General features: G+C 43.0%; 1 protein-coding gene across 1 annotated transcript; it reads left to right on the top strand.

Moving 5' to 3' along the window:
* The first annotated feature begins 269 nt into the window (after positions 1-269).
* Positions 270-6,536, top strand: LOC134341430 (transgelin-like). Its single transcript, XM_063039283.1, has 4 exons — positions 270-449; positions 1,758-1,932; positions 4,856-4,958; positions 6,392-6,536. The coding sequence occupies exons 1-4, from the start codon at positions 270-272 to the stop codon at positions 6,534-6,536; spliced, it is 603 nt and encodes a 200-aa protein (XP_062895353.1).
* Positions 6,537-25,208: the final 18,672 nt, after the last annotated feature.

Here is a 25,208-nt window from a genome sequence, read left to right as displayed (position 1 = left end):
ATTATATCTGGACAGTTCTTGTGGATTGCCCTATCTATAATAACTGATTAGCCACAATATAATTTGTGATATTCCGAAACTAAAACTGGATCAGCGTTGTATTTATTGTGAGATGTGATTTCATTTATGAGTTTGTATTATTATTATTATCATCATCATCATTATTACCACTTTAATCCAGTGCCTTCAACATTGCACAACAAGTACTTCAGTTCACTATGGATTCTTAACTTCTCTGACTTTGATTTCTTGAGCAGACTTGCTTAACGATGGCCAACCACGGACCCATTTATGGATTTAGTAGGTATGTTCAAAACAAGATTGAGAAGAAATATGAACCTGAACTGGAGGAGCGGCTAGTGAAATGGATTATTGCTCAATGTGGGTCAGATGTCGGACAACCAGAGCTGGGTAGAGTGGGTTTCCAATCATGGCTTAAGGATGGCACTGTGAGTATTTATTTAATTGTAATCCCCTTTCAGATCATTGAAGGATTAGTTGATATCTAACATGCTAAAGGCTATTAAACCTTGCATAAGATGATCAAGATTTGAGTCTGGAGGCACATACATAAGACATATAAGAGGCACAATGGATGAAAGAAAAATGGAATGAGGGAGGGTTTAGATTGATTTTTGAGTAGGTTAAATGTTCAACACAACATTGTGAGCCAAAGGACCTGTACTGCATTTTTCTGCTCTAAAAAATACAAAACATTCCACTTTTGCAACAAAGTACCTCAAACTTTAAAGGAATTGATGCACTTCGATAGGTGTCCATAGGTACATTTAATGTCAGAGAAATGTACATAAGCAGCAGCAAAACGACGACCCCCACCAGCAAAAAAGCATCTGCACCCCCCACCGAGCACTCAATTGTGCAGCAAAGCATCAATAAAGACACAGACTTGTAGTGTCCCAAAGACTACTCCATCACCAAGTAATTTGACATACCACAGGTTCTGTCTCTCCCTAGTAATGAAAAAAAGGTGCCCTGTTTCACAATGAGAGGGGAGACATAACAAACAACTCGCTGATTTATGATGTTGAAAGTCTGTTGTGTCACTTCTTCCAAGCTCAGTGCCAAAAGAACTCAGGTCTCTGGGCAGCCAGCTCGCTGCTTTCGATCTTAAGTCTCACATGATACGCCAATTTCCTCTGGTGGCACTGACCTCAAATTCGCCTGTCTCCAGAGCCATGAAACCTGGCACTCTGAAGGTGCACTAGTTTTCCAGGCTGTGTCCTCGACATATTGAAAAGCGGCCAGTCATGTGGCCCTGAGAGCGGGTCCCATTTTCACAAGAACCGAAGTCAGCATGTAACTCTAGGTCGGGGTCTTCAAAAGGACCCTAAAAGGGAAAAATAGAGATATTAAAGATAGAAATAGAGCTGTTTCCAAAGATGCAAGCAAAAGAGTCACCGTTAGGCACCATCATCCTCCTATGCTCCATCCAGCCCCGCTCCCACTTAAAAGAGATAGTCTAGCTATAGCCAAAAGAATTACTGACTACACAGTCATTCAAGGTTTTTTGCTGTAACTTTGGACTCAAGGGAACTGAGAAACAAGGTTGGAAAATTAAAGTCAAAATAAAGAATAATTTCTTGAATGGCAGAATTGTTTTCAATGGGTTAAGGATATAATAAGCATGGAGGTAATTACTGATAGAGCACTACTGCACAGAAACAGGCCAATTAGCCCAAATAGACTGTGTTTTATGATTTGTTATGACATCATCTGAAGTTCACTATCTTCTGCAGGTACTCAGCCAGCTGATCAACAGCCACTATGCTGAGAACAAGAAACCAATAAAGAAGATTTGGAACACTGACAAGGCCTTCAAACAAATGGAACAGGTTTCAGAATTTCCGAAAGCTGCTGAGAGATATGGTGTCAACAAGACAGACATCTTCCAGACTGTGGATCTTTGGGAATGTGAGCACTGTACTGTAATGCCATTCTTTTATTAGTGCTATTCTGGAAGTTACTCAATTAAGATATTCATTCTTTTAAAGCTGTGTCTCAGGTACTGCTAAACAAAACTCTGTAAACAGTTAAGGCCACACTTGAGCCATATTATTCTTGGGTTGTGAATGTCACTGAACCTAACACTCAACTTGTATGTCCAAGCCAGTCCTTTTTGAAGGGCAGTTGACTACTGGTAGGTCCAAAATTAATTGCAGGCCAGGCTTGGATTTATTTTATTTACATTTTTTTTTTAGAGATACAGTGTGGTAACAGGCCCCTCCATCCCAATGAACCCCTGCTGCTCAATTACACCCAAGTGAGTAATTAACCTACTAACCTGTATGTCTTTGCGATATGGAGGGAAATCAGAGCACCTAGAGGAAACCCACAGTTACAACAAGAAAGTACAAACTCCTTACAAGCAGCAGCAGGAATTGAAATGGCTGGCACTGTGAAATGTTATGCTGCTGTGTTATCCCTGTTTGCCTAATAATATTAGTGAAGCAAGTGTTTCAAGTGTGAAGGTCAGGCTTCCATCATCAGCTAGTCTAGGGTTCAGTATCCAAGATTGAAATCCAAAGTTTGATCTGAAATCAAAGCCTAATGGCCATAAACTGGAGGCTAGAGGTCTGTCCTGGAGTTGAAGGACTATCTGTTGAGAGACAGCAAAGGCGATTGTGTTGCTCTTGTTGCTTTTGTATTTTGTGTTATTCTGCCAAGCACTGTGGACTTGCTATGGTTGTGCTGAAATGTGTGGCAAAACGTGGGTTTCTCCCAGCACATCCTTAAGTTATTGATTTATTCATTCATTTCCGTGGAAGCTGTCCCTCCAGCATTTTATGTGTGTTGCTTGGATTTACAGCAGTTGTAGAATCCCATTCCTACTGATTTCTCTGTATGTTTCAATATACACATGACAAATTTGAATCTGTTTTTTAATACCATTTATATAGCTTTATATTCATATTATCTTTTTACTTCCTTTTTAAAGTACCTGGATTAAAATTCTCAAACTAATCTAGTTGAATATGCCTTTGTCTTCAGTTATTCTGAAGTTACCAGTCCAATAATTAAACAAAACATTTAAGTATGTTTGTGAATGGTCTCTGGTGATGAATCACTGGTTGGGAATTATACATTAAAATTAATATAGAGAGATTAAAGTGATAGATCTTTAAGATAATTTTTCCCAAATGACAATTGGGCAGGGGAAGAGAGGAACAATACTTTCATGCTGTTTATTGATGCAAGCCAGATCTGAGCATGTGGTAGGGAGATGAAGAGGGAAGGGTATGTGATGTGGTGTATAATCATTAATGTTCTAATATTATGTTCAGTAAATATTAACATTACAAGCATCTAATTGAAATTCTTAACGCTCAGTTTCCAAGTTTTGGGCAGCTTAGACTTGTAGCTGTTTTGCATTTGAAGTTGAGATCTGGCACAAATTGAGATTGGGTAGGTAGGACTAATATTTTAATACTGCAGTCAATGGATCTTAAATGCATCCTTAGTGCAAAGGAACTACCACATTTAACTTTTTTATTTAAGTATATCCACTAAACTATCCATAGTTTCTTATGAACTCGGAATCAGGTTTATTATCATTGATATAGTTGTGAAATTTGTTGCATGTTGACAGCAGGTCAATGCAATACATTAAAAAAACATAGAAATACAGCAAATGAGATGGTATTCAGTGACCATACAGAAATCTGATGGCAGGGGGAAGAATTGATTCCTAATACAATAGGGGTGGCTCTTTAGGCTCCTGTACCTCATCCCTGATGATAGTAATACAAAGAGGGCACATCCTGGGTGATGAAAATCCTTAATGATGAATGCTGCCATCATGTCATTTTGAAGAAAGATAGATAAATAGTTTACTAATCCCAAAGGAAATTAGTGTCACAATAGCATTACAAGTGCACAGGTATTTAAATATTAGTAGAGAAATAAGAAAGAAATAAAAAAGTTACCTTAAAAATAAGATGTACAAAATTTACAAGTCAAGATTATAAGATTTACAAGTTCACACTGATAAGATGGTGGTGCAAAAATTACCGTAATATTACACGGTAATGGGTGCACATTCACACCATTCAGATAAAAAGCGTTGGTAGTACTGCATAGGGAGACTACGATAGTAAGCTGTGATCAACAGAGTTTAGACAGAGCTCTGGCAAACAATTTCTTTGATGGTGAAGTGGGCTGTATCTATGAAGGAACTAAATGAGTTGCAATCCTCTGCAGCCTCTTTGAATTCTATGCATCAGAGCCTCCATAGCAGGCAATGATGCAATTCTTGCATTATTTTTATTGCATCACAGCAAATTTGAACCAATAAAGGCTTGATTAATACCTCTGTAAGAAAACCTAATTAGCAAGAACTTGATAAAGTGATTGGCAGTGTGGAAGTGTGATGTATTAGCTTTATTGATGTTTATAGATTTTTCACTGGTGCAAAACTTCATGAATATGCTTTGTAGACCAGGTGAACAGAATTTGAATAATGAACGCACCTAATATTCATGGCCAAATCTCCTTTGACACTCTGAGAAATTTGCAAGTTTGTGTTGTGTTGTTCTAACTCAGCACAGAATTAGCCATGAGGACAGCTTGGGACTCATGTAGCTGGAGTTTGGATTGGAAGTCTATCTTAGAAACAGAAAACCTACAGCACAATGCAGGCCCCTCAGCCCACAAAGTTGTACCGAACATGTCCTTACTATAGAAATTAGCTACGATCACCCATGGCCCTCTATTTTTCTAACCTCTACTTAAAAATTGCCTAGTTACAGGCTTGTTTGCCAATGGATCTCTGTAACTTCATGATATATTTGCTCCAATATTAGTCTGAGACACTTCAACTTTTCCAATTTTCTTGCAGCTAAAGATTTGGCTGCAGTACAAAGAACCCTCATGGCTTTGGGAAGTATTGCAGTAACAAAGAATGATGGGTATTACCGTGGTGATCCAAGCTGGTTTCACAAGTAAGTCGTAGATTCACTTCTTTGGTCAATTGCTGCAGATTAAGTATTAATTCCAAGATCCATGCACTTTGAAGAAATTTATTGATAAGAAATACACTATAAATCTCGTAACCATTTTTTCCATTTGCAAAAGATTGTACTTCAGGATCTTTCTCCTCCTTACCCTGCCCACACCATGTTTTTTTACGAGTAAACCTTTACTCCTTTGGTTGTTCTATAAAGCAGCATAAATTGTTCTTTGAAATTCTCCACAAGTCATCTGGTGTTGTAGTCTATTCCAGATGTAAAGTGTCAACCTGAATGTCCATTTCCTTCCACAGATGCTACCTTATCCTGCGGCGTTCCTCTAGTTAATTGCTTTTTGGTTCTTATTCCAGCATCAGCAGTCCCTTATTTTTTCTTTCATGATGAGATTTAGTGTCCTTTAATATTGTAATTCTGTTTCTGCATAATAATTACTGGCCCAATGACAACATTCTTCATATTTGATGGAATATTATTTGGAGTGCTTAACAAGAAGTATTTTCTGTGGTGGTGAAAAGTTCTTTCTGAACAATTGAACACCTGATTATTTTGCTCAGAAGTTCCATACTTCTAGTGAATGAGTCTTCCTTGTCACCTCTTGCTTTAGTTAATGCTATATCAACTTGTTGCATCCACTCCCTATTTGAGATGAAGATATTTTGTGCAACTGAAAGGCTGATTTAAAATCCCTCACCTATCCTGTAAAATTAAAACGATTAATCTGCTATGTGGAATTTTAATTCTTGTCTATCTTTGATTAACTTTCCCTTGAATTAAGAATGAGGTCTGTGTACTTGAAAAAAAATGTACCTCTTATCTTCTTCGCAAACACCGAAATCTGTAGATGCTGGAATTTCAAGCAACACACATAAAAGTTGCTGGTGAATGCAGCTGGCCAGGCAGCATCTCTAGGAACAGGTACAGTCGATGTTTTGGACCCTTCTTACCTTCTCCTTTATATTTTCTTCTAATTTTCTTTTAAATTATGTCATCTTTTATTAGCCGAATTCATCTTGGGAAAAAGTCTGCGACTGTTCACTTGTTCTATGTCTTGTACACTTCTATCGAGACAATTCTCCTCCTCCTCCTCCTCCAAAGAGACAAAACTTTATCTAAACATCTTTTTATTTTCCTAATGTCTCTGTCCCTATCTCCATCACAGAGCATGTTCCATATAACTACGATTCTACGTAGAAAACAAACCACCTGTGACGTGTCCTCATACTTTCCTCTTGGCAATTTCAAGTATGGCCCCTTGCATTAGCTATTTCTGCACCGGGGGAAAAAACCTTTTACTCTCTACCGACTCTCTTGTGTTTGACCTAGTTGAAATGTTATTATTCTGTCATGAACTCTAAATGAGGAGTGTGTTTCATTAATGTTTACCTACATTTCCTCCTCTGCTGTAGGAAAGCACAAGAGAACAAACGTGAGTTTACGGAGGAACAACTACGCCAGGGACAGAACATCATCAGCTTACAGATGGGAAGTAACCAAGGAGCATCACAGGCTGGAATGGCTGGCTATGGACTTGCCAGGCAGATTATCAGCTAAAAATAATCTATCAATTGAGCGCACTTTGAAAGGCATGGTTTTAACCACTTCAAAGTGAATATAAGTTCAAAGAGCCCAATACACTAAAACATTCAATGGTGTGATTTCGATTGGTAGTATTTATTACTTGGCAGTCTAAAAAGATAACCTTTGTCCTTATAAAGTTCTGCTTCCCTCCCCCTGATATGAGCTGTAGCATTTGCTCTAGTATATGAACCTTTCCATTACACATTTAGTCTTTAAAAATTACCATTAGCTGCAAGGACTGCTGTCACATTGCTAACTTCTTGCTTTCTTACACATGTGGGGTAGTGCTGGTGTATTACAGCAGCGGTCCCCAACCACCAGGCCGCAAAGCATGTGCTACTGGGCCACAAGGAAATGGTATGAGTCAGCTGCACCTTTCCTCATTCTCTGTCATGCACTGTTGAACTTGAACATAGGGTTGCCAACTGTCCCATATTTGCTAGGACATCCCGTATATCCCATATTATTCTGCAACTCCAGCCTTGAACTCCAGGCCGGGTCTTTATGTGCTGCTGTTGTGACTCCCGTCTCCCCTTCCCCCACCACCACTCCGCAGCCCCGTCTTCCTCAGATCCCACCGTCAGCTCCTGGGCCCTCAGAGGCTCCATCTTCCTCTCACCCCAACCCTCCCCTCTCCATTGACACCCCCAGCCTCCCCCCTCCCCCCTCTGATCCCAGCTCTCATCCGTGCCGGGTCTTTACCATCCCCTCCGACCTTCAACTGTCGGAGGCAGAACGCTCTGTTCTCAGTAAGGGCCTCACCTTTGTCCCCCTTCGCCCACACCTCAGCGAGTTCCGTGTTCGCCATGATGTGGAATTCTTCTTCCACCGTCTCCGAGCCTACTTCTTCGGCAAGGAGTCTTCCACCCCCACCGATGACCCCTTCTCCCGTCTTCAACCCCCCTCTTCTTCATGGACACCCCACTCTGGTCTTCTGCCTGCTCTGGATCTCTTTATTGCCAACTGCCAACGGGACATCAACCGTCTCGACTTCACCGCACCTTGTCCCCATTCCAACCTCACTCCTTCCAAACACTCTGCTCTCCACTCCCTCCGCACTAATCCTAACATTATTATTAAACCCGCTGATAAAGGGGGTGCTGTTGTAGTCTGGCATACTGACCTCTATCTTGCCGAGGCACAGCGACAACTCGCAGATACCTCCTCTTATTTACCCCTCGATCGTGACCCCACTAAGGAGCACCAGGCCATTGTCTCCCACACTATCAACGACTTTATCCGCTCAGGGGATCTCCCATCCACTGCTACCAACCTTATAGTTCCCACACTCCGCACTTCCCGTTTCTACCTCCTACCCAAGATCCACAAACCTGCCTGTCCTGGCCGACCTATTGTCTCAGCTTGCTCCTGCCCCACCGAACTCATTTCTGCATACCTCGACACTGTTTTATCACCCCTTGTTCAATCCCTTCCGACCTATGTTCGTGACACTTCTCACGCTCTTAAACTTTTCGATGATTTTAAGTTCCCTGGCCCCCACCGCTTTATTTTCACCATGGATGTCCAGTCCTTATATACTTCCATCCCCCATCAGGAAGGTCTCAAAGCTCTATGCTTCTTTTTGGATTCCAGACCTAATCAGTTCCCCTCTACCACCACTCTGCTCCGTCTAGCGGAATTAGTCCTTACTCTTAATAATTTCTCCTTTGGCTCCTCCCACTTCCTCCAAACTAAAGGTGTAGCTATGGGCACCCGTATGGGTCCTAGCTATGCCTGCCTTTTTGTTGGCTTTGTGGAACAATCTATGTTCCGTGCCTATTCTGGTATCTGTCCCCCACTTTTCCTTCGCTACATCGACGACTGCATTGGCGCTGCTTCCTGCACGCATGCAGAACTCGTTGACTTTATTAACTTTGCCTCCAACTTTCACCCTGCCCTCAAGTTTACCTGGTCCATTTCCGACACCTCCCTCCCCTTTCTAGATCTTTCTGTCTCTGTCTCTGGAGACAGCTTATCCACTGATGTCTACTATAAGCCTACTGACTCTCACAGCTATCTGGACTATTCCTCTTCTCACCCTGTCTCTTGCAAAAACGCCATCCCCTTCTCGCAATTCCTCCGTCTCCGCCGCATCTGCTCTCAGGATGAGGCTTTTCATTCTAGGACGAGGGAGATGTCTTCATTTTTTAAAGAAAGGGGCTTCCCTTCCTCCACTATCAACTCTGCTCTTAAACGCATCTCCCCCATTTCACGTACATCTGCTCTCACTCCATCCTCCCACCACCCCACTAGGAATAGGGTTCCCCTGGTCCTCACCGGTCCGGGTCCAACATATTATTCTCCGTAACTTCCGCCACCTCCAACGGGATCCCACCACTAAGCACATCTTTCCCTCCCCCCCCCCTGCATTCCGCAGGGATCGCTCCCTACACAACTCCCTTGTCCATTCATCCCCCCCCATCCCTCCCCACTGATCTCCCTCCTGGCACTTATCCGTGTAAGCGGAACAAGTGCTACACATGCCCTTACACTTCCTCCCTTACCACCATTCAGGGCCCCAAACAGTCCTTCCAGGTGAGGCATCACTTCACCTGTGAGTCGACTGGGGTGATGTACTGCGTCCGGTGCTCCCGATGTGGCCTTTTATATATTGGTGAGACCCGACGCAGACTGGGAGACCGCTTTGCTGAACATCTACGCTCTGTCCGCCAGAGAAAGCAGGATCTCCCAGTGGCCACACATTTTAATTCCACATCCCATTCCCATTCTGACATGTCTATCCACGGCCTCCTCTACTGTAAAGATGAAGCCACACTCAAGTTGGAGGAACAACACCTTATATTCCGTCTGGGTAGCCTCCAACCTGATGGCATGAACATTGACTTCTCTAACTTCCGCTAGGCCCCACCTCCCCCTCGTACCCCATCTGTTACTCATTTTTATGCACACATTCTTTCTCTCACTCTCCTTTTTCTCCCTCTGTCCCTCTGAATATACCTCTTGCCCATCCTCTGGGTCACCCCCCCCCCGTCTTTCTTCCCGGACCTCCTGTCCCATGATCCTCTCGTATCCCCTTTTGCCTATCACCTGTCCAGCTCTTGGCTCTATCCCTCCCCCTCCTGTCTTCTCCTATCATTTTGCATCTCCCCCTCCCCCTCCAGCTTTCAAATCCCTTACTCACTCTTCCTTCAGTTAGTCCTGACGAAGGGTCTCGGCCTGAAACGTCGACTGCACCTCTTCCTATAGATGCTGCTTGGCCTGCTGTGTTCACCAGCAACTTTGATGTGTGTTGTCCGTATATCCCATATATTGGTTTGTCCCATACGGGACCGCCCTGGTCCCATATTTCCCCTGCTAAGATAGAGCGTTCCTATGAAACCTTTCGTAAGCTGAAATGGCATAAAGCGAAGAAGCAACTACCATTAATTTATATGGGAAAACTTTTTGAGTGTTCCCAGACCCAAAATAACCTACCAAATCACACATAAAACCTAAAATAACACTAACATGTTGTAAAAGCAGGAATGATATGATAAATACACAGCCTATATAAAGTAGAAATAATGTATGTACAGTGTAGTCAGGAAGATTAAGGCAAAACCAATTTGTGGAAAAAAATCGGCACGTACGTGCATGCGCACACACCTGCCCGTGCAAAGTTTCATGGTCATGGTAGTCTTTCCCGGGGTCAACACAAGTGTCCTGCTAACACATGCAAAAAATGCTGGTGAACGCAGCAGCCCAGGTAGCATCTATAGATAGAGATACTGTCGATGTTTCGGGCCGAGTCGGCTGGTCGGCAAGAATATTATCAATATTAAACCGGTCTGCGGTGCAAAAAAGTTTGGGGACCCCTGTATTACAGAACGCTGCAAAGCTTATTGGTTGTACGGCTTAACAAAGCTGCTATATGTTGCTTCATTTTAAATCTCATCACTGTCCAGTTGGTAAAAAGATGTCATTTTTATCAATAAAAAAAGTGTGAAGATAGTTTGAAGAGACTCAAATTGTCCTTTTTTCATACTGAGTTACCATTGGAATAATTGGCACATTGATCACTGAATACTTTGTTAAATGGACAAAGGAATTCAAACGGAACACTTAATTATCATCATGCCAATGACTTTTTAGCAATGGGGAAAATTATGTTGCTGCTCAATTTATCATGCATTTGGCAAGTTGCTTCAAATGTTCAAGAATCATCAGGCATATATTTTTGCTTTTTGTCACATACTAATTTATAAGGGACTATGTCTACTTCCTGGTAAAACTGGTTTTTAACACAGCATATCAATATTAACTTGCACAAGTCTGACAACAATTTAATACTTGGAATGATAGTATTCATGTCCCGAGGCAAAAAATGGCTGAAGTTGTGGGGTTATGAATAGCAGGATATATTGAGGGAAGTATCAAAATTTATAAAGTTAAGTGTCCCTGCTGAAAATAATGTACTTATTCTTTGCCCAGTGACAACAGTATGTGTGACCATTAGATAAAGAAGCAGAAGTAGGCCATTCAGCCCATCGAGTCTGCTCCACCATTCAATCATGGGCTGATCCAATTCTTCCAGTCATCCCTACTCCCCTGCCTTCTCCCCATACCCTTTGATGCCCTGGCTAATTGGCCTGGGAGCGGGAGGAGAAGATGGCAGCGCGCCTGCATGTGCGCAGCCCTCCGGTGAAAAATGATATCGTATCTGTTAAATAGGGGCCATGGACAATTCTGATTTGATGGAGACAGACGTGAGAGCACAGAGGAACATCTGGAGAAATTTCTGAAAGGGCCATTCACTGCTGTCGTTAACTGTGTGGTCGGGAATCTTTCAAAATCCCCGGCCTTTCCTGCTTTTGGCGACCGAGAAGGAGGTCGAATTATTTGGACAGAGATGGCGCTCAGTACTCGGTGTCGGAGAGCTGATCAGAGCTCTAAGTTTTCAGGTGACTCAGAGTTCGATTGTGGTCGGCATGGCAGGGAGAGTTCTTCTTCTTTCTCCCGTCTGCGTGAGACGTGGAACATTTGAGAATCTTTGAACTTTACCGTGCTCATGGACTTCTTCATCAAGTTATGGTATTGTTACATTGTTTATAACTATATGTTATAATTATGTGGTTTTGTCAGTTTTTTCAGTCTTGATCTGTCCTGTGTTTTGTGATATCACACGGGAGGAAATAATGTATCATTTCTTAATGCATGCATTACTAAATGACAATAAAAGAGGACTACGTGTCTTCATAATCTAATCAAGAGCCTATCTATCTCTGCCTTAAATGCACCCAGTGACTTGGTCTCCACAGCCACTCATGGCAACAAATTCCACAGATTTACCATTCTCTGACTAAAGTAATTTCTCCGTATCTCTGTTCAAAATGGACGTCCTTCGATCCTGAAGTCGTGCCCTCTTGTCTTAGGCTCCCCACCATGGGAAATAACTTTGCCATATCTAATCTGTTCAGGCCTTTTAACATTCAGAATGTTTCTATGAGATCCCCCCTCATTCTCCTGAACTCCAAGGAATACAGCCCAAGAGCTGCCAGACGTTCCTCATACAGTAACCCTTTCATTCCTGGAATCATTCTCGTGAATCTTCTCTGAACCCTCTCCAAAGTCAGTATACCCTTTCTAAAATAAGGAGCCCAAAACTGCACACAATACTCCAAGTGTGGTCTCACGAGTGACTTATAGAGCCTCAACATCACATCCCTGCTCTTGTATTCTATACCTCTAGAAATGAATGCCAACATTGCATTTGCCTTCTTCATCACTGACTCAACCTGGAGGTTAACCTTTAGGGTATCTTGTACAAGGACTCCCAAGTCCCTTTGCATCTCTGCATTTTGAATTCTCTCCCCATCTAAATAATAGTCTACCTGTTTATTTCTTCCAAAGTGCATGACCATACATTTTCCAACATTGTATTTCATTTGCCATTTCTTTGTGCATTCCCCTAAAATATCTAAGTCTCTGTTTCCTCGACACTACACACTCCTTCACCTATCTTTGTATCATCGGCAAATCCATTAATCCCATAGTCCAGATCATTGACATATATCGTAAAAGCAGCGGTCCCAATACCGACCCCTGTGGAACTCCACTGGTAACCAGCAGCCAGCCAGAATAGGATCCCTTTATTCCCACTATCAGTTTTCTGCCGATCAGCCAATGCTCCACCCACACTAATAACTTCCTTGTAATTCCATGGGCTCTTATCTTGCTAAACAGCCTCATGTGTGGCACCTTGTCAAAGGCCTTCTGAAAGTCCAATTTCACCATATCTACTGTATCTCTTTTGTTTACCCTGCTTGCAATTTCCTCAAAGAATTGCAGTAGATTAGTCAGGCAGGATTTTTCTTTCAGGAAACCATGCTGGTTTTGGCCTATCTTGACATGTGCCTCCAGTTACTCTGTAATCTCATCCCTAACAATCAATTCCAGCAACTTCCCAACCACAGATGTCAGGCTAACAGGTCTATAGTTTCCTTTTTGCTGCCTCACACTCTTCTTAAATAGCGAGTAACACTTGCAATTTTCTAGTCATCCGGTACAATGTCAGAATATATCGATTCCTAAAAGATCACTGTTAATGCCTCCACAATCTCTCCAGTTACTTCCTTTATAACCCGAGGGTGTATTCCATCAGGTTCTATCAGACAGGCAAGCAGAGGCCCACATCACACACACACACACACACACACACACACACTCAAATAGAGACAAACACATCCATGTACAGAAACTTACACTTACAGAAAGGCACACACACAGGTGCTCACACACAAGCACCGTATACAGATACACAGATGCAGCATCACAAACATACATACACACAGACAAAAACACAGACATGAACGTAGAGGAACATACACAGACATAAACTCATACTCACACAGGACATACACACTCAAAGGAAACAGACTTACATGACCACTATGTAAATACTTTATACTTTATTGTCGCCAAACAATTGGTACTAGAACGTACAATCATCACAGTGATATTTGATTCTGCGCTTCCCACTCCCTAGATTACAAATATTAAATATTATAAATAGTTAAAATTAGTAAATATTAAAAATTTAAATTATAAATCATAAATAGAAAATGGGAAATAAGGTAGCGCAAAAAACCCGAGAGGCAGGTCCAGATATTTGGAGGGTACAGCCCAGATCTGGGTCAGGATCCATTCAGCAGTCTTATCACAGTTGGAAAGAAGCTGTTCCCAAATCTGGTCGTAGGAGTCTTCAAGCTCCTGAGCCTTCTCCCGGAGGGAAGAGGGATGAAAAGTGTCTTGGCTGGGTGAGTCGTGTCCTTGATTATCCTGGCAGCACTGCTCCGATAGCGTGCGGTGTAAAGTGAGTCCACGGACGGAACATTGGTTTGTGTGATGTGCTGCGCTGTGTTCACGATCTTCTGCAGCTTCTTCTGGTCTTGGACAGGACCTGGAGGTATATGACAAGATAGGCAGAACTCAGCATAGATTCCTTAAAGGAAAATCCTGCCTGACAAACCTATTACAATTTTTTAAGGAAATTACCGGTAAGCTAGACAAGGGAGATGCAGTGGATGTTGTATATTTGGATTTTCAGAAGGCCTTTGACAAGGTGCCACACATGAGGCTACCTAACAAGATAAGAGCCCATGGAATTTACGGGAAAGTTACATACGTGGATAGTGCGTTGGCTGATTGACAGGAAACAGAGAGTGGGAATAAAGGGATCCTATTCTGGTTGGCTGGCGGTTACCAGTGGTGTTCCACAGGGATCAGTGTTGGGGCCGCTTCTTTTTACATTATACATCAACGATCTGGATTATGGAATAGATGGCTTTGTGGCTAAATTTGCTGATGATACGAAGATAGGTGGAGGGGCCGGTAGTGCTGAGGAAACGGAGAGTCTGCAGAGAGACTTGGATAGATTGGAAGAATGGGCAGAGAAGTGGCAAATGAAATACAATGTTGGAAAGTGTATGGTTATGCACTTTGGCAGAAGAAATAAACGGGCAGATTATTATTTAAATGGGGGAAGAATTCAAACTTCTGAGATGCAACGGGACTTGGGAGTCCACTTAAAGGATACCCTTAAGTTAACCTCCAGATTGAGTCAGTAGTGAAGAAGGCGAATGCAATGTTGGCATTCATTTCTAGAGGAATAGAGTATAGGAGCAGGGATGTGATGTTGAGGCTCTATAAGGCGCTGGTGAGACCTCACTTGGAGTACTGTGGGCAGTTCTGGTCTCCTTATTTAAGAAAGGATGTGCTGACATTGGAGAGGGTACAGAGAAGATTCACTAGAATGATCCTGGGAATGAGAGGGTTAACATATGAGGAACGTTTGTCCACTCTTGGACTGCATTCCTTGGAGTTTAGAAGAATGAGGGGGGATCTCACAGAAACATTTCGAATGTTAAAAGGCATGGACAGAGTGGATGTGGCAAAGTTGTTTCCCATGATGGGGGAGTCCAGTACGAGAGGGCATGACTTAAGGATTGAAGGGTGCCCATTCAGAACAGAAATGGAAGAAATTTTTTTAGTCAGAGGGTGGTGAATCTCTGGAATTTGTTGCCATGGGCAGCAGTGGAGGCCAAGTCATTGGGTGTATTTAAGGCAGAGATTGATAGGTATCTGAGTAGCCAGGGCATCAAAGGTTATGGTGAGAAGGTGGGGGAGCGGGACTAAATGGGAGAATGGATCAGCTCATGATAAAATAGCGGAGCAGACTCGATGGGCCGAATGGCCGACTTCTGCTCCTTTGTCTTGTGGTCTTGTGGTCTTGTGATATTGGTCCCCCTGGGACTGAAATGCAACCTGTCTTTTTTGTACAAGTCACTCTTGCCTCAAAAGAGGTCCCAAAGATCCAGAAATATGAATCCCTGTCCCCTGCCCCCTGCCCCCTGAAAAGTGTGTCCAGGTTCAGCTCCTGAAGGACTGTGTTGGGGCACTGGAGAAGCAACTGGATGACCTCAGGTTCATCCGGGAAACCGAAAGTTTTCTGGACAGGACCTACAGCGAGATCGTTACACTGAAGACACCGGAAGAGAGAAGGGGGGGGTGACGATGAGGAAGGGATGGATGCTTGGAGTACCGGAGACCCTGGGGGATGTACCTCTTGAAAACGGGTTCACCCTCTTGGAAGCTGTCGGGACAGAAGACATTGCCAGTCTGAGAGGCAGTCAGGTGTGTGAGTCAAAAATTGGCGCTGAAGCAAAGCCGAGGAGACAGACGTCAGGCAGAGCTGTGGTAGTAGGGGACCCCATAGTGAGAGGTACAGAAAGGGGTTTCTGTGACAACAGGCGGGATTTAAGGATGGTGTGTTGCCTTCCTGGTGCCAGGATCCAGGATGTCACAGACCGACTGCAGGGAATCGTCATGAGTGAAGGTGAACATCCAGAAGTGGTGGTGCATGTCGGCACAAATGACGTTGGGAGGATGAGGAAAGATATTCTACAGCGCGACTTCAGAGAACTGGGAAGAAGGCTGAAAAGCTGGACCTCCAGGGTGGTTATCTCCGGTTTGCTTCCAGTTCCTCGCGCTGGAGTGGGCAAGGAACAGGGAGATAATGGATCTGAATGTGTGGCTGAGGAGCTGGTGCAGGAAGCAGGGATTTAGATTGTTGGACCACTGGGATCTATTTTGGGGTAAGGATGAGTTGTACAAAAGGGACGGGTTGCACCTTAATAGGCAGGGGACCAGCATTCTGGCAGCCAGGTTTGCCTCTGCAACACGGGTGTGTTTAAACTAAGTAGTGGGGGGGGGGGACGAAATGGAAATATAAGGATGGAGTTAAAGGGAAAGAGAGAATAAGAAAAGTTAAGACAGACAACAGAATTAAAGGGGCAGAAAGATCAGGAAGGGATCGGAGAGTATGGCCAAGTGCAATAGGAATCGATGTGAAAGGTGAGGGGAGTAAAAGTATTACTTTAAAAGGATTAAAAGTATTATATATGAATGCACGGAGTATAAGAAATAAAGTGGACGAGCTTGAGGCTCAGTTGGAAATTGGCAAGTATGATGTTGTGGGAATAACAGAGACATGGCTGCAAGAGGACCAGGGCTGGGAAATGAATATTCAGGGTTATAAATCCTACCGAAAAGACAGACTGATGGGCAGAGGGGGTGGGGGTGGCTCTGTTGGTGAGGAATGAAATTCAGTCCCTTGCGAGGGGCGACATAGAATCAGGAAGACGCAGAGTAGTATGGATAGAACTGAGAAACTGTAAGGGCAAAAAGGCCCTGAATCTACAGGCCTCCAAACAGTAGCCTGGATATAGGGTGCAAGTTGAATCAAGGGTTAAAATTGGCATGTCGCAAAGGTAATACTACGGCTGTTATTGGGGATTTCAACATGCAGGTAGACTGGGAAAATCAGGTTGGTACTGGACCCCAAGCAAGGGAGATTGTGGAATGCCTCAGAGATGGATTCTTAGAGCTGCTTGTATTAGAGCCTACCAGGGAAAAGGCAATTCTGGATTTAGTGTTGTGTAAGGAGCCAGATTTGATAAGGGAACTCGAGGTAAAGGAGCCATTAGGAGGTAGTGACCATAATATGATAAGTTTTAATCTACAATTTGAGAGGGAGAAGGGAAGATCAGAAGTGTCAGTATTACAGTTGAACAAAGGGGACTATGGACACATGAGAGAGGAGCTGGCAAAAGTTGACTGGAAAGATACCCTAGCAGGGATGACAGTGCAACAACAATGGCAGGTATTTCTGGGAATAATACAGAAGGTGCAAGACCAGTTCATTCCAAAGAGGAAGAAAGAGTCTAAGGGGAGTAAGGGGTGACTGTGGATGACAAGGGAAGTCAAGGACAATATAAAAATAAAAGAGGGGAAGTACAACATAGCAACGATGAGCGGGAAGCCAGAGGATTGGGAGACTAATCCTCAACAGAGGATAACTAAAAAGGCAATACGGGGAGAAAAGATGAGATACGAAGGCAAGCTAGCCAAGAATATAAAGGAGGATAGTAAAAGCTTCTTTAGGTATGTGAAGAGGAAAAAAAATTAGTTAAGACCAAAGTTGGGCCCTTGAAGATAGAAACAAGTGAAATTATTCTGGGGAACAAGGAAATGGCAGACGAGCTGAACAGGTACTTTGGATCTGTCTTCACTAGGGAAGACACAAACAATCTCCCAGATGTAATAGTGACCAGAGGATCTAGGATAACAGAGGAACTGAAGGAAATTCACATCAGACACAAAATGGTGTTGGATAGACTGATGGAACTGAATGTTGATAAATCCCCAGAGCCTAATGGACTGCATCCCAGGGTACTTAAGGAGGTGGCTCTAGAAATCGTGGATGCATTGATAATCATTTTCCAATGTTCTATAGATTCAGGATCGGTTCCTGCGGATTGGAGGGTAACTAATGTTATCCCACTTTTTAAGAAAGGAGGGAAAGAGAAAATGGTAATTATAGACCAGTTAGTCTGACATCAGTGGTGGGGAAGATGCTGGAGTCAATTATAAAGGATGTAATAGCGGCATATTTGGATAGCAGTGGCAGGATAGGTCCAAGTCAGTCTTGGCCTGAAACATCGACTGTACCTCTTCCTAGAGATGCTGCCTGGCCTGCTGCGTTCACCAGCAACTTTGATGTGTGTTGCTTGAAATTCCAGCATCTGCAGATTTCCTTGTGTTTGCGTTCCATAAGGTTGTCATAGCTGGGGAAGGTAGTGCGGATAAGCTTCCACTATCTATTTAACCAATGATGTGTGTCTCAAATAGTGTGACAATCAAGTCCAACTCCTACCCTTCACTTGTGACTAAGCCTAAAACTATTTCTACTGACAGGATTCAACCTGAGCCTGAGGCTCTGGAGGGTTCCTGTGCTGTGGAAGACGTCCTGCCTCGTCCCTGTGCCGAAGACGCCGTGCCCCAGCGGCCTCAATGACTACAGACCGGTGGCATTGACCTCCCACATCATGAAGACCCTGAAGAGACTTGTTCTGGAGCTGCTCCGGCCTATGGTCAGGCCACACTTAGATCCCCTCCAGTTCGCCTACCAGCCCCGACTAGGAGTTGAGGATGCCATCGTCTACCTGCTGACCCGTGTCTACGCCCACCTGGACAAGCCAGCGAGCACTGTGAGGGTCATGTTTTTTGACTTCTCCAATGCATTCAACACCATCCACCCCGCTCTGCTGGGGGAGAAGCTGACAGCGATGCAGGTGGATGCTTCGCTGGTATCATGGATTCTTGATTACCTGACTGGCAGACCACAGTACGTGTGCTTGCAACACTGTGTGTCCAACAGAGTGATCAGCAGCACTGGGGCTCCACACGGGACTGTCTTGTCTCCCTTTCTCTTCACCATTTACACCTCGGACTTCAACTACTGCACAGAGTCTTGTCATCTTCAGAAGTTTTCTGATGACTCTGCCATAGTTGGATGCATCAGCAAGGGAGATGAGGCTGAGTACAGGGCTACGGTAGGAAACTTTGTCACATGGTGTGAGCAGAATTATCTGCAGATTAATGTGAAAAAGACTAAGGAGCTGATGGTAGACCTGAGGAGAGCTAACGTACCAGTGACGCCTGTTTCCATCCAGGGGGTCAGTGTGGACATGGTGGAGGATTACAAATACCTGGGGATATGAATTGACAATAAGTTGGACTGGTCAAAGAACACTGAGACTGTCTACAAGAAGGGTCAGAGCCGTCTCTATTTCCTGAGGAGACTGAGGTCCTTTAACATCTGCAGGACGATGCCGAGGATGTTCTACGAGTCTGTGGTGGCCAGTGCGATCATGTTTGCTGTTGTGTGCTGGGGCAGCAGGCTGAGGGTAGCAGATACCAACAGAATCAACAAACTCATTTGTAAGGCCAGTGATGTTGTGGGGATGGACGTGGTGTCTGAAAAGAGGATGCTGCCAATGGAAGAGGTGGATGTGGGTTCATTTGCAACATTTAATTAGTGCCTATTGAGGTTTCAATAGGCACATGAATGGGAGGAGGATGGGGGTGGGGGAGGTGCTATGATGCAGTTGCTGGTCAATGGGACCAAGCAGAATAACGGTCTGGCATGGGCTAGATCAGCTAAAGGGCCTGATTCTGTGCTGTAGCATTCTATGACTCTATCTAACTTAACAGCAAACACCAAACTCCAAGCAGCAGTAAAAAAATAATATAACCTGCTGATGTTGCACAGCTGAAATAAACACAGTATCTACTAGAAACACTCACTAGGTCAGGTGGCATCTGTGGGAAGAAAAGAAGAATTCCCTTCCACTGAGGTTCTCGTTTATTAGCTTTTCAGTCATCCTTATTCAACTAGACCAGGTCAGTGTGGAAAGAATGGATTGACAGGGAGCACAGAAAGGGCACACATTCCAACCGGCCCATTAATCATCATGGAGAACATTCTCTGAATTATCTCTAGTGCAAAGTCTTGAGATCCAAACAGTTCAGGCTGATGTCTATGCCTCTAAGAAGCAGTGCTGAAATATTGGCCCATCCACCTTGCTTCTCAACTTGAGTCACTTAGTACCACGGCTGAATCAGAATCAGGGTTATTACAGAGACATACACACTAGGGCCATCTTCTTAAGAACCTTTATTAGACACCTCCTGTACCTAATAAAGTGACCACTGAGGGTATGTTCATAGTCTGCTGTTGTATCCCACTTACTTCAATGTTCGATATGTGGTGCAGTCAGATGCTCTTCCGCACACCACTGTTGTAATATGTGGTTGAGTTATGGTTAGCTTCCTGTCAGCTTGAATCAGTCTTGCCTTTCTCCAGTGACCTTCCTCATTAACAAGGCACTTGCACCCACAGAACTGCTATTCACTGGATTTTTCTTCATTATTTTTGTACCGTTGTTTGTCATCTCTAGAGACTGTTATGTGTGAAAGAAATGTCAGGAGACCCACAGTTTCTGAAATACTCAAAATCACCTTCACTGGCATCAACAATCAGTCACTTGGATCAGACTTCTTCTTTATTCTGATGTTTGGTCTGAACAACAACTGAACCTGCCGAAGGGTTTTGCCCAAATGTACTCCTTTCCATAGAGGCTGCCTGGCCTTCTCAGTTCCTCCAGCATTTTGTATGTATTGATTGGATTTCTAGCATTAGTAGAATCTCTCTCGATTCTAACGGAACCTCTTGACCATGTCTGCATGCTTTGAGTTGCTGCCACATGACTAGCTGTTTAGATATTTGCATTAATGAGGTGTACCTAATGAAGTGATATAGCACCTCTAAAATAATCAAAAACATCCATGCCACTTAGCAAGAGTATTATCAGACACATTTGATAGAAACCCAAATGAATCACCTTGACAAAGACTGAGAGTACAAGAGTTGGTCAAAAGATGAGCATCTTGTGGTAAATCTACGTCATGCTCTCTTCTCACTGCTTCTATTCACAGGTTGTAGAAAAGCCTTTATGACCCTCATCAGGAGGTTCAAGAACAGTTATTATCCAACAACCATCAGACTCTTGAACCAGTGTGGATAACTTCACTCACCGCAAAACTGAACTGATTCTACAATCTACAGACTCATTTTCAAATAACCATATAACCATATAACAATTACAGCACGGAAACAGGCCATCTCAGCCCTTCTAGTCCGTGCCGAACTCTTACTCTCATCTAGTCCCACTGACCTGCACTCAGCCCATAACCCTCCATTCCTTTCCTGTCCATACAGCTGTCCAATTTAACTTTAAACGACAACATTGAACCTGTCTCAACCACTTCTGCTGGAAGCTCATTCCACACAGCCACCACTCACTGAGTAAAGAAGTTCCCCCTCATGTCACCCCTAAACTTTTGTCCTCTTGTTTGAATCTTCCCCACTCTCAATGGAAAAAGCCTCTCCACATCAACTCTATCAATCCCCTTCATAATTTTAAACACCTCTACCAAGTCCCCCCTCAACCTTCTACACTGCAAAGATTAAAGACCTAACTTGTTCAACCTTTCTCTGTAACTTAGGTGCTGAAATCCAGGTAACATTCTAGTAAATCTTCTCTGTACTCTCTCAATTTTATTGACATCTTTCCTATAATTCGGTGACCAAAACTGTGCACAATACTGTTTACAATTGTTATTCTCAGTATTATTTGCACAATTTGTCTTCTTTTGCACAGTTTGAACCAATGAATGATGAAGATGGTGCCAGCGAATAAAATGACCATGGACGATATCCTCCATACAGTGCATGAAGCTACTTCTTTCACTTCATTTACAACTTTTTTATTCAATTATGGTACTGTTGGAGCCTGTCAGTGTGTTTTCAGGCAAATACAGTGATCTGGAATTTTGCTGTCTCTGAGAAGGTTCCGGGAGGTGAGCAGCTTTGAGGCCAAGAAGCTTGGTGATGGGGTGAAAGCCCATGATCGACCTTTTCTTGTTGATCTTGACAATTAAGCTGCAGAGAAAATTAAAATCATCAAGGCAAGTGAAGAAGGTGAGAGACTGTTAGCGCTGTCTACCAGCCTTTTGCTCACTGCTGCCTGAGGGAGGTGGCTATATGTGGTAGTCTCTCTCTCTCTCTTTCTTACTTTCTGCTCCCATAGGAAAGTCCCTGCTTTCAAATGGTCTTTTCTCTCACTTGATGTTATCAAAGGATTATACCAAAGTTCTGAGTCTGCAGTTTGTGATTTGGTCTGTAGTTCACATTATGTTCACATTCTAGTTTCTGATTGCTTCTTTTTTGTTGCTACTTTGGGTGACTGCAGATACCAAACACTGGGCTGATCATAATTAGGTATGGCCTATTTCAATTTTGTGTTTTTTGCGAGGAAGGGGTGATTGATGCTTTTATTTGAAAGGGTTTCTTTGTTTTGTGGCTACCTGTGGGGAAGACAGATCTCAGTGTTGTGTACTGCATACAATCTGATAACGAATGAATGTTAAATCTTTGTTCTTTGTTAGTCTTTGTTTACGTATAGTTTTTGTAAATTCTACTGTTTTCTCAGTGGCCACTGACTGGAATATGCTGTTGAGTCAGGGTGCTGGTGTGTGACACCTTCCTCCCTGAACAGTCTGGTTTAGTGGCTATAACATTCATCTTGATAGATGGAGATACTCTTCGCCCTCCTCTGTCTTCTTCCCAAAGACATGTGGGTTGGAGAACACAACATGCCTCATCCTCAGACTTTACCAGCACTATGTAAAAACTCAGAAATCCTTCTATTGTCAGGATTAGCTTGAAAGGTACTGAACATCATTGGTCTCACTACCTTTGGCAAACCTTTTCAGAAACAGAAAACAATTCTTTTAATATTGAGGGGGGTGGTAAATCGCTTTGGAATATTCATTATGTATAAATGTGCAAATCTTGCTACTGGGTATGTTTTAGCGAGGATAGTCAGCTTCCCAAAATAAATGGAAGTTTGTGACAGAAGAGTCACCCCAGGTCTGATACTCACACTTGTTAAACGCCAGTGATAGAATTCCAGCACCATCTTTTCTTCTCCCTATTACACAACAGACTCTTTCCCTCATCATACTGGCAAACACTCCAATCTTTTGTAAGCCCCTCACTTTTATCTTAAGATTCGTGAGGGAGGAGGCAGGGAAAGGAAACCTGGTCTGCTCTGCACTCTCCCATGGCATTAGTGTAGCGCAAAGTTCAAAGTAAATTTGCTATCAAAGTACACCATATATGTCACCATATAGTATTCTGAGATTCATTTTCTTGCAGGCATTCAGAGCAGAACAAGGAATGTAAAAGAATGCTGCAAGACAAAAATAATACACAATATATGCCAGTGATACAAGGTATAGATTGAGTCTGTGCTATCTCTACCTTCCTTAAGCTTCAACAAGTATTGAGAAGCTCTGAACATCGATTTACCTGTTTTCTAATAATTTCTACCCCCCTTTCCTTTTCTCTTTTTCCATTCACCCATTCTTTTCACATGCCTCTCTGCTGCCCCTCCTCCTTTGCTTTCTTCCATGGATCATTCTCCGCCTCCATGTCTATAAGAAGGGTCAGAGCCGTCTCTATTTCCTGAGGAGAATGAGGTCCTTTAACATCTGTCGGACGATGCTGAGGATGTTCTACAAGTCTGTGGTGGCCAATGCTATCATGTTTGCTGCTGTGTGCTGGGGCAGCAGGCTGAGGGTAGCAGACACCAACAGAATCAACAAACTCATTTGTAAGGCCAGTGATGTTGTGGGGATGGAACTGGACTCTCTGACGGTGGTGTCTGAAAAGAGGATGCTGTCCAAGTTGCATGCCATCTTGGACAATGTCTCCCATCCACTACATAATGTACTGGGTGGGCACAGGAGTACATTCAGCCAGAGACTCATTCCACCGAGATGCAACACAGAGCGTCATAGGAAGTCATTCCTGCCTGTGGCCATCAAACTTTACAACTCCTCCCTTGGAGGGTCAGACACCCTGAGCCAATAGGCTGGTCCTGGACTAATTTCCTGGCACAATCTACATATTATTATTTAAATACTTATGGTTTTATTGCTATTTAATTATTTATGGTACAACTGAAACGAAAACCAATTTCCCCCGAGATCAATAAAGTATGACTATGACTATGACATCAGACTGCTTTATCTTCAGCCCTTTACCTTTCCCACCTATCATCTCCCAGTTAATCACTTTAATTCCCACTCCTCCACCCACCTTATCTAGTCTCAGCTATCACTTGCCAGCTTGTATTCCTCTCCCAACCTTCTTATTCTGTCTTTACCTTCTATTTTTCCAAATATAATGAAGGGTTTTGCAACAAAACATCAACTCTCCACCATCAAGGACATCTTCAAAAGGCAATGTGTCAGGAAGAGGGCATCCATCACTAGCCCTATCACCCAGGACATGCCTCTTCTCAATACTCCTATCAAGAAGGAGGTACAGGAGCCTAAAAGCACGCACTCAGTCATTCAGGGACTGATGCTTCTTCCCCTCTGTCATCAGATTTCTGAATGGACAATGAAACATGAACACTACCTCACTACTCATTTTTTTGTTCTTGCACTAATTGTTTAATGTAATTTTAATATGTATTTCTTGTTGTATTTTTAAAAATAAATTATTATGTATTAGAATGTATTGTTGCCTCAAAACAATTAATTTAATATATGTAAGTGTTACTAAACCTAATTCTGATTCTAATTCAGTTTAATCCCTTCCATAGATGCTGCCTGACTTGTTAACTCCTACCAGTTTTTGTGTGTGTTGCTCAGTATAGCTAACTGCAAAATGTGTTGTGGTTTACTGTTAGCTACTTTGGAACAGTGTCACAAGTCCAGCAACAATTGATAAGAAATTGAGTCAGGTTTTATACACAAACAATGATATTTATTAACCTCTACTCAAAACATCGATAAGTAAACAAATGACTACCTTAACTGTAAGTTAACAGTTACATATAGAACAGTCAAATTTATAATCTGTTCTTAACGAGTTCTCATCCAAGCACAGACTTAAAGTGGTAAATTCAAAAGTCCATGTGATTTATACAGTCATTAAGGAGAGACTTCCCCGAAACGTTTTCTTTGAAGAAATGACGAATCTGTCGATCTCAGCCGAGAGATGCCTTATCCAAAGGAATCACAAAGAAATAAAGGAACTGACCTTTTGACTGGAGGGCGGTCACTGTACAAACCTTCCCGCCCTGGCAGGGGTTTTACTCAAATGTGAATGCCACAATTCCTGAACAAAGATTAAAAAGGTCCATCATTCCCAAAAAGCTGAACGACATT

Source organism: Mobula hypostoma (assembly GCF_963921235.1).
Source record: "Mobula hypostoma chromosome Y unlocalized genomic scaffold, sMobHyp1.1 SUPER_Y_unloc_2, whole genome shotgun sequence".
Classification (NCBI taxonomy): domain Eukaryota; kingdom Metazoa; phylum Chordata; class Chondrichthyes; order Myliobatiformes; family Myliobatidae; genus Mobula; species Mobula hypostoma.
This window is presented reverse-complemented; position numbering and strand designations above follow the sequence as displayed.

Bases quoted from the DNA above. Each gene is read 5' to 3' on its own strand.
- LOC134341430 (XM_063039283.1), top strand. From the start codon at position 270: ATGGCCAACCACGGACCCATTTATGGATTTAGTAGGTATGTTCAAAAC. The intron at 450-1,757 runs GTGAGTATTTAT...TATCTTCTGCAG, and splicing joins CATGGCTTAAGGATGGCACT to GTACTCAGCCAGCTGATCAA. The intron at 1,933-4,855 runs GTGAGCACTGTA...ATTTTCTTGCAG, and splicing joins GACTGTGGATCTTTGGGAAT to CTAAAGATTTGGCTGCAGTA.